At 41.1% G+C, this 10,488-nt stretch overlaps 1 protein-coding gene across 1 annotated transcript in view; it reads left to right on the top strand.

The window, feature by feature from the left end:
- Positions 1–10,488, top strand: part of LOC109915609 (collagen alpha-1(XII) chain-like) — a 259,058-nt gene that overhangs the window by 171,499 nt on the left and 77,071 nt on the right. The window contains exons 47-50 of the mRNA XM_048601391.1: positions 382–420; positions 1,216–1,354; positions 5,565–5,707; positions 7,664–7,773. Of these exons, the coding sequence (XP_048457348.1) occupies positions 382–420; positions 1,216–1,354; positions 5,565–5,707; positions 7,664–7,773 (431 nt within the window). The remainder of the gene's footprint in view (positions 1–381; positions 421–1,215; positions 1,355–5,564; positions 5,708–7,663; positions 7,774–10,488) is intronic.

Below are 10,488 nucleotides of genomic sequence, written 5' to 3'. Positions count from 1 at the left end.
CACACACACACACACACACACACACACACACACACACACACACACACACAGACAGATGGACCGAATGGATTCTATTTATACACCATCAATGTTATCGCTAATGATTAAGAGTAAATCCCTGCAAAAAATCAACCCCGCCACTTGAACTAAAACAAAGGTGCTGGAAAAGCTCGGCAGGTCTGGCAGCACCTGTGAAGGATAAAACAGAGTTAACGTTTCGGGGCCAGTGACCCGTCCTCAGAACCTTCCTCCTGCCACTCGAAGGTCCCCTGTCTTCACATGATGAATACAAGACAGTAGATCTGGAAATTTGCTGGTATAGTTAGTACAAGTGTTCTTTTGAAAAATGTGTGTTAATACTTCTTTTCTCTCATGTCACAGCTTGTCCATTGATTTATCTCAACGGATTCACTACCCCAGGTAAGGCATTCATTGACTGTTCTCTTTCTGAATCTTTCATTATCACACTCTTGATTGAAGTTAAGAGTGATATGATCCAGTACTACAATGGAATGTTCATTGTGATTTATATTATTTGGATAAATGGCTGGTTTATATTTTAAAAATTATGACCTCTCATTACAAGCTGTTTTTACACTGCATGTGCACGATATGTTACAGCTCTCTCCATCATATGTCTACTCTTCTTTCTAAACTGTCTCTCCTTACTTGTGCCTGTGTTTTCCTCGGTCATCTTTTAACTGTTTCACCCCTCACCTCTCTTAACATCTCACCAATCTCTTCCCTTCTCACTGCTCTGCACCATCGCCCTTCTCACACCTCTCCACTTCTGAACACTAGCTCATCTTTACCTGTATCTCTCTCTTTACTCCATCTCATGATCTATTTCTGTTACCCAGTGTTACACTTTTTGGCCTGTTAGTTGGTTTCTTAAGAAGGATTTATTCACAATGTTTCTTGCAACTGCTTTAGATATAAAATGAGATGTCATAGGGCCATCCAAAGAGGAGATGATGAAGATCTGGTTGATTTTCAACAGAATTCTGATAAAGTTGTAAAAAGCAGCAAAAGCAGTTCCATGGAAATGTCTGGCAGGAGAGGTGTCACTCTTCTACCAGGGAATAAAGTATGAGAATCTTCTTGAATCATCAGGCCATTGAGTTTTTGACACAATATGAATTGAGTGGTTGTTTTACACCATCCAAATACAATAAAAATGCCTAACAGATTACCATATGTTTCCCTATTCTGAAGGCTACAGAATGCTGGAGTCATTTAATCTGACAGAGAAGGATGCTGCATCAGTTCCAGGAGTCTCGATGGGGTCAGGGACTTTCAATGGCTATACGTCTTACAGCCTTCATAAGGATGCACACCTCCTTCAACCTACCATGTAAGTCCAGGTGCCACCATATCATATCAGCATATCATCTAAGTGTAACACTTCAGTGCAGTTACAAGGGAGTGCAGCACGGCTAGAGCCATTTTTCAGGTGAGACGTTAAATGGAAGGCCTCTCGTGCAAAATTACAACCCTCCCCCATTACCATTTTTGAAGAAGAACAGGGAATTTTTCAATCGTATCCCAGCCAACCAACATCAGTACACAAAGGATAATCTGGTTTCTTTCACATTGTTGGTTTTGGGACCTTCTGCTTAAATTGTCTGCCACATTTCTGACATCCCTACAGGATGGAAACAGGCCATTCAGCCCAACAAGTCACACTAACTCTCTGAAGAGCATCCCACCCAGACCCATCCCCCTACCCTATCCCTGCATTTCCCATGGCTAACGTATCTAACCTACACATCCCTGAGCACTATGGATAATTCAGCATGTCCATTTGATCTCACTTGTACATCTTTGGACTGTGAAATGAAACTGGAGCACCTGGCAGAAACCCACGAAGACACAGGGACAACATGCAAACTCCACAGACAGTTGCCCGAGGGTGGAATAGATCCTGGGTCCCTGGTATTGTGAGGTAGCAGTGTTAACCACTGAGCCACCGTGCCATCACTGTGGCCTAATCCCAGGATGCCAGCTTGCATGACACAGGTGGGAGAGGATAGGGAGGAGGGAGTCATAGATGTCTGGGTGGCTAGAGAGTGGGGACAGTGCAGCAATGTCAGATGCTTAGACAGGGATGGCTCCCAGTAAGAGCCCACTTGCATCTACTTGGTACCGGTTGCCGTCATTAGACACATTATTCCAGCCAATGAGGAATTACTTCTCCAAAGCTGCAGGCAGGATTCTCACATCAGGCTCTTTCTACTCCAAATTTAGTTTGGGACAATTTTCCTAATGTTGGGAATCTGATGGAAGTACTCCGAACTGGTTCTCCTAACACTCCTTCCAGTCCCATCCCCCGGCCATCATACCAGCTCTGGTTGTCTCCACGAAATCAAGGCATGTAGTTCACTCCAAAACAACAGGTTACAGTGCCTCAACAGATGATTTTTATGACTTAAGTTAATAAGAACCAGAACTTTCACAAGAGAATGAGTTACACAATCTGGAATACATCACCTGAAAGGACAGTGGAAGCAGATTTAATAGTAATTTATAAAAGGGAATCGGTTGAAAAGGAAACATTTACAAAGCTATTGGGAAAGGAAAGGGAAACTCTTTGAAAGCACTGGCGCAGGCCTTTACACTCTGTATGGACTCCCTCTGTGTTCTTTGAGTCTCTGACTGTCAATGGAATTGAAGCTAACCCAAGCCTATTTCATAGAACAATGTTGTTACAAACAAAAGAAGTTCTCATAAATCTTGGTGAAATGGTTGGAAGTGAAAGGACAATGTTTGCTTATACAGAATGAATCCGCATCAAAGATGAGCATAGATGTGGGCATGCTATACCTCAAACTTAGTGAAGTATCATGAATAATTAATGTACTTGGGTTATACGTGAGGAAAGCCAAATCCACAATTATGATAAATTAAAGGCTAGCAATGATTGTCAAGTGGTTAACCAACCAGGCTAAAAAACAATTGCTCATCACATTTCATATTTAGCCAATTCTATTGTACTCTAAAAGTTCATGTATATATAAGGTCCCTCTGTCTCGCTTACTGACTCCTTCTTTCACTCTCCCCTAATCTTTTATTCTCCAGTTTTTCTTTCTGACAACATTAGGAAGGATCTTCAATCTTCAGGGAAACTGTACATTTATTCATCTCCAATGAATTTCCCAGGCTTCTGATATCTCTATAGCTGCAACCCACCTCATTCCTCCTTTAAATTGCTCACTGTTGCATTATCTTTTACTGTCTCTAGATATTGTCACAGTAGTTTTACATTTGAGTTGATTAACTCCCACAAATCATGGATTTGGGTTTCCTAGGAATAAGTATAAACTAAAGCTGATAAATACTCCATGAGACATCAGCAGCAGAGTGATAGCCCTCATTGCTTACCTTGAAGGTATCTGCTGACAAAGATCTGTCCCGTGGATTTCACTTTACTCGATGGTAGTTTGAATCTGGCATGGAGTCTGGGGGAGATCCAGCTAAAGTGAAAGCATTGATTTACAAAATCATGGCGGGGGGAGGGGGCAGAGAAAAGGTGAAGAACCAAGGTCTTTCCCTAAGTGGGGGAGTCCAAAACTAGAGGGGCACAGATTTCAGGTGACAGGGGCAAGATTTAAAAGGGACCTGAGGGGCAACTTTTTCACGCAGAGGGTGGTGCATATATGGAATGGGCTGCTAGAGGAAGTGATAGAGGATGGTACAATTACAAACTTTAAAAGAAATTTGGATAGATACGTGGATAGGAAAGGTTTAGAGGGATATAGGCCAAATGCAGGCAAATGGGACTAGTTCAGTTTAGGAACCCTGGTCAGTATGATGAGTTGGGCTAAAGGGTCTGTTTCCGTGCTGTATACCTCTATGACTCTAATGGATATGCATAGGTTAATCTGAGGAGTTCACACTAGTGGTATAGAGTTTAAGGTTAAATGGATTATACAAGGTCTCTGTAATGCCAATTAACATAAGAAAATAAGAGCTAGGAGCAGGATCTGGAGTAGACCATTCAGCCCCTCAAACCTACTTCTATATGATAATGGCTAATCAATCCTTGACCTCAATTCACTTTTGCTCCCCCCCGCCATTCTCCATAACATTTTAACCCATTACTAATTACAACCTGTCTATCTCCTCGTTCAATTTATGCAATGCCCCAGCATCCATCACAGTCTGAAGTAGAAAATTCCACAGATTCACAACCGTTTGTGAGAAGTAATTCCTCCTCATCTCTGTTTCAAAATCTGCCACCCCTTATTCTCAGAGAGCATTTGATAAGATGCCCGTCAAGAGACTTGTTACAAGAATTAAGGTATCGTGTGATGAAGGGAATATAACAAAGGAATGATGATGTATATTGCTTGACTGAATTGGTTGTACTCTTGACAGTGAGTAAGAAACTGGAGGCTTTAACTCCATTCCATAGTGTTGAGCACATAATGTGAATCAACACTTCTGTGGAGCATTGAGGGAATGCTGCATTATGACAGCCCTGTTCTTCAGAGGAGATGACATACTGAGGTTATGTCCTTTCTATTCACAATTTTAGATATCCATTGGGAGCTGAGGACCATAGGAACAGGTGTAGCCATTCAGTCCCTTGAGCCTGTTTCACCACTCAATGAGATCATGTCTGATCTGTGGCCTAACTTCCCTTAATCCTTTTACTTAACAAAACGTGATCTATCTCATATTTACAGCCAGTTGCTTAGACTATTGAATCTGCTGCATCAAACTTTTCCTTTGAGGCAGTGTCCACAAAGAGTTTTATTTTCTTGGAAAACAAGTGATATGAAAGGACGTTGGGAGTGAACAGCAAAGCGAGGCTCATGTGAAGAAAGGGAACTTAACAGGCCAAATGGCCTGATTCTGACCCTCAGCCATGCTTACACTGTGACTTCATGTAAACAAAGTAATTACGAGGACAGTAGAGAAACACATGCTGATATTGAAAAAAAAAATTGGCGTAGTTTCATCTGTCTAAGACCGAAGATGCATGTGACAGTGCTCCTAGCTAGAGGTTTCCTTGATTTGTATACTGATGTCAACTCCCCCACTTCCTGAATTTTGATGAATAAATACATGGACGAAACATGGAAGTATGTCATATTTGCAATTTTCTGAAGATTTTGAAATTATGAAGAAAGCTAGTTTGCTCAAAAATGCCATTTCTTCACATATTTCAGTGGCCTACTTTATGTACACAACAGAAACAGAGGGTTTTGTGTCCATGTTCACTTTCCCCATTCACCTTTTTTACGCATTTCTACATGTTTTCAGCCTTCTCTTTCCCTTCATAGCCCTGTTGCTGAATGAGGATTTACTTCTCAGTTGAAAATTTCTCTGTAATTTCCTCAGAAATGATTAGTCAAGCTCAGTAGAGTCCAAATCTTTGGAATAATTAAATTCACTTTCCATTTCAGTTACGGTGACTGAAAGTGAACTCATTGTATGTGATTATTTCCAAAGGTTGTGTTAAGGTACAATAACAATCCAGTTCCTAATTTTATATCGCACCGTCTTTTTGTTTGTTTAAATTGTGATTGCTCACTGAAGCATTGTTTATTATGAAACAGTGACGTTCACCCTGATGGTCTGCCACCAACGTATACCATCATGATGCTCTTCCGACTTCTCCCAGCAACTACCACCGAGCCTTTTGCCATTTGGCAGATCACAGACCAAGATTACAAACCAGAAGTTGGAGTGCTCCTAGATGGTGAGCTGTGGTTTCTAATACATGAACAAGTAGCTTGTCAGTAATTGGGCAGGGGATACCCTAGTAGTATTAGTGCTGGATTGTTAATCCAGAGATCCAGGTAATGTTCTGGGGACCTGGGTTCAAATCCTGCCAGAGCAGATAGTGGAATTTGATTTTGATAAATATCAGGAATCAAGGGTCTAATGATGGCCATAAAACAGTTGCCCAATTGTTGGAAAAACCCATTGCTTCACTAATGCCTTTAAGGGGGCCAATCTGCCATCCTTGCCTGATCTGGCCTACATTAGAAAAACAGATATCACAGCTGTGGGTCACTAGTGAGACTTTGGATCTTTCTCTTAATCCTGAAATCTGCTTTGATTTCTATTTCATTTGGCAGACCCATTGAATCCATCTACGTATTTCTAGACATGAAGGATAGAAATTGCTGAACTGGAGTGCTGAACATTTGCAACAGGTCCATCAGCATCTTATGTTTATTTGCTCCTGTGTTGTGGGCAGTGCTAGCAATTTGTATTGGCTATCTTTACTTGCCTTGGATCAGTGAAGACTTGCGTAGTTTGGGACTGGAGTAATGTGTAAAACTCACTAGGCCAGGGCAGCAGATTAACTTTCCCTGAGGAATTTGAGTGAAGCAGTTGGGTTCATACAGCGTTCAGTATTTTTCCAAATTGAATTTAATTTAACCAATTTCTATAACGTGATTTAAAAGTTCCCAACCTTATTAAAAAAAATCCTTCAGTGCTGTATTCAGCCAGACCTGACAGGGTTATGGTTTGAAATCCAAATACTTCAAGGGAGGTTCTACCCGAAGAGACCCATTTGCTCAAAGAGGTTCAGTGCTTATTAGAAATAAAGGACCAGGAATAGATGATTCTATTCCTCAAGCTCCTCAAGCTTGCTCAGTCTTTCAATTAAATCATGCCTAACCTGTATCTTAGCCTCTATTGGTTTCATGATCCCTTAATTAGCTTACCTAACAACAAACTGAACAATACTCCATCCAGCCACATTCACAGGAAGGCAAAAACATAGGAACAGGAGTAGGCCAATCAGCCCTTTGAGCCTGTTCCATCCTTCAATGAAGTCGCGGCTATTCCGTGGCCTAACTCCATATTACCTGCCTTTGACCCATATCCCCAAACATCTTTGCTCAACAATAATTTATCTATTAAAACAAAAGTTCTCAGGAAGGGTCACTGGACCTGAAACGTTAACACTGATTTCCCTCCAAAGATGCTGGCAGACCTGCTGAGCTTTTCCAGCAATTTCTGTTTTTGTTGTTGTTCATAATTTATCTCTCTCAGATCAAAATTAACAACTGAGCCAGCATCCACTGCCATTTGTGGAAGAGAGTTCCAAACCTCTATCACCCTTTTTGTGTAGAAGTGCTTCCTAACATCTCTCCTGACCAGCCTGGCTCTCAGTCTCAGACTATGCCCACTAGTTCTAGAATCTCCAACCAGTGGAAATAGTTTATCTTTATCTACTCTGTCTTTTCCTGTAACTATCTCGAAGACTTCAATCAGATCACCCCTTAACCTTCTAATTCTGAAGAAAACAGGCTACTAATTTCAGATAACAAGGTGTAGAGCTGGATGAACACAGCAGGCCAAGCAGCATCAGAGGAGCAGGAAGGCTGACGTTTCGGGCCTCGATCCTTCTTCAGAAATGCAGGCTACTAATTTCCTTCTCTCTCCAAGTCTCAATCATACCGTCCCAGCTGTTCCATGAATTGTATTCCAATAATTAAATACATTTTGCACACGGAGTCTGATCATCATTTGTTAATTTCTTATTTCCAAATCACACCCTCCTGGTGTTTCCAATCTTGCAAAATTCTGAACAGTCTCCCTGTGCAGTTTAGAAGATGGATGAATTCAGTACAACATGCTTTTTATTTAATATATGAGAATAAAAAAACACTTATTTATGGTATTCCCCAAACCATAGGCAACAGTAAAACACTGTCGTACTTTAACAAGGATGAGAGAGGAGAATCTCAAACAATCACGTTTGACAATGAATATGTGAAGAAACTCTTCTATGGAAATTTTCACAAGGTCAGTGTTTATTTATCTTTTATTCTGCTGATGACTTTTTAATTCATCCTCAGTGCAGCCTGTTTATTTTCTTGTGATTAGGTCATTATGTTGCCATGAATCATTGAGGAGACAGAATTTGCTGGAATGTAGCCTCTAGACATGTCGTGTGGGATGCCTCACAAATTTGTGTTGTGGCTGCACTTCTTCTGATTTTTACTTCACTTATTTTTGAAGGTGTTGACTTTCACCAGGGGAGGCTTCATGTGCCCTGGCAGACATTATCATGGCATGTCTGAAATTGCCATTCTTCTAATCTAAACACAGCATGGAAGACAGAACCATTACATCCCCACCCTCACTGGGTCCTGTATAAAACCCAGTACAACTCTGCGTAACAATCACGTGGGCAAATATAGCTCAATTTATAATCCCCTGCCTCGCCCAGAGATACTGAGGCCAATTGGAGAACATCAATTGCTGCCTTAGCTGAAATCATGACCATCCTTTATTGTGGTGTTGATAACTCAACACAGGTCTCTTCAGTTTCCTGTTGGACATCTCCTGTAAAATATGTAGTCAATGTTCATTCTTTGCTTTATAAAACATTGTGAAATGTAACTTTTTTTGTGTTGAAGTACCATTTTTAATTTTGGAACTTTTTTAGCAACTCCTGTAGTTAGAATTTGTTAGGCTAATGCTTTTATCTGACCTGCTGTAGTGGAAATTCAATGAACCAAGGCCAACAGCTGTCCTACTTCATGACAGAAGCTCAAACTTGTATTTATACCAATCCTTTCACAATGTCAGGAGATTGTAGAGAACTTTACAGTCAATGAAATACTTTGAAGTATCACTATTGCAATGTAGGCGGTATTGCAGGTAATCACAAAATACTGCTGGAAATCTGAAACAAACACAGAAATGGTTGGAGAAACTCAACAAGGCTCACAGCATCCATGGAGAGAGAAACACGGTTAATGTTACATAAGATGGGTTGTACCACACTTGAAACATTAACTCTGTTTCACTCTCCACAGATGCAGCCAGACCTGCTGGCTTATGGAAAGTCGCCTAGTCTAAACACTTAAATCATGTGCGGGAAGTTCACCTGAGATTAAATTGGATAGCTGCTTTTGTTCATTGGAGTATGCCAACTTTGTGCCATCAGCTGATTTGAATAGATTCAGCATCGAGCAATCATTAACTCTTCTGTTGATTGGCAGGGCTCATCAGTTTGAGCCAATATCACAAAAGCTTACTTGTGCTATGTAAACATAACCTGCATTGCCTAAAGCTAGCTTTCAACACCTTTCTCCTTTGAGATAGTCAACAACTTAAAACTCAGGCCAAGCAGTGGAAGAGCACCAAAAGCGCAGTGATGGTAAAGACGCTTCGTCATTTGATTTCAGACTCGCACTCCAGCTCAGACGTTGTCCATAATTTACAGGAGAGCACAGAGATGGCTCTGTGTATATGCAGTCACTGGTCAAAATGTCTCCCTGCACATGGATGTGGCCTCCTGCTGAGAACCATTCCCCTCCCACTTCTCCCTCTTCCTTTTTCCAGCTTGCCCTGCTCTGAGAGGCCTCTGTTTATTCTCATGCTGTGTTCCAAGGAGACTGTCAGCTATCGCACCCATGCCTGGCCATAATGAGCTCATGCAGAAGTCTTGAAGTCAGCAAAAAGCCTATTTTAACACATGCCATACCACTCCCTTTAGAATTTTGAGTCTTGAAACACCTTTATAAAACATCAAATAGTTGGAGAATCATACTGAAGAAAAAGGAATGAATAGCATTTAGAGACTGCTTTTCCTTTTTTATTGGAGAGGTGACGGCTACGTGGTATTATCACTGGACTGTTAATTCAGAATCCCAGGTAATGTTCTGGACAACCAGGTTCGAATCCCATTCCTGAATCCCTTGAGGAGATAAGCCACGGCTGACAGACTTACTGACCCAGAATCTACTGGCCTGTCATTGGCTGGGAAGCTAACGGTGACGGCAACGATGGGGCAAGACCTTTGCTCGCTTGTCATTGAGCTGATTGGTGATAAATTGGGTCAGTTATCCTGACAAAAGATGAAATAATTTAAAATGATGAGTGAATTCTGACCTCAGTTAATGCTTCAGGTTAGTGACCTTTCAACAGGACTGGGAAATATGACAGACATCCTCTGATTAACTGTCTAAGTTTAGAAAATACATAAATAATCATGGACTCCACGAAGTCCTGGAAAAAAAAATTGCAGTACAAGCATTTTCTGGTTCAGCTAACTCCAGAACATTCATCATTGTCATAGCCCCTCTGTGTAAGTACAGTTCTATTGCTTATAATGTTTTCCCCTCACCCAGCTCGCTCTATTTCAACATAAATTAATGTAATCCCATGGAATTGGTGAGTGCCCATCTCATGAAACTTGGCTTCATGTCTTGCTTTAGGTCCATTCATTCCCTGGCCTTTCATTCATTGATCTTTGGCCCATTCCCAGTTTCCCAGTCGACAGCTTCCTTCTTTTCCCATTTTAAAAGCAATCCGGCCAACTGTTTCACTTTCGCTTACAGATTGGTAATATATTAAAGGGGAAGAAATCTGAGTTAGTGGGCTCAGAAATAGTGCACAATATTTCCCAATATAGCATTCAAAACAAGAGTCAAGCATTGCTGTTATTAATTGAATCGGAGACAGTAGGAACTGCAGATGCTGGAGAATCCGAGACAACAAGGTGCAGGG

This window comes from Rhincodon typus, chromosome 9, assembly GCF_021869965.1.
Source record: "Rhincodon typus isolate 14 chromosome 9, sRhiTyp1.1, whole genome shotgun sequence".
NCBI classification, from domain to species: Eukaryota; Metazoa; Chordata; class Chondrichthyes; order Orectolobiformes; family Rhincodontidae; genus Rhincodon; species Rhincodon typus.
Note: the sequence above shows the minus strand (reverse complement) of the source record. Positions and strands in the feature narration are given on the sequence as shown.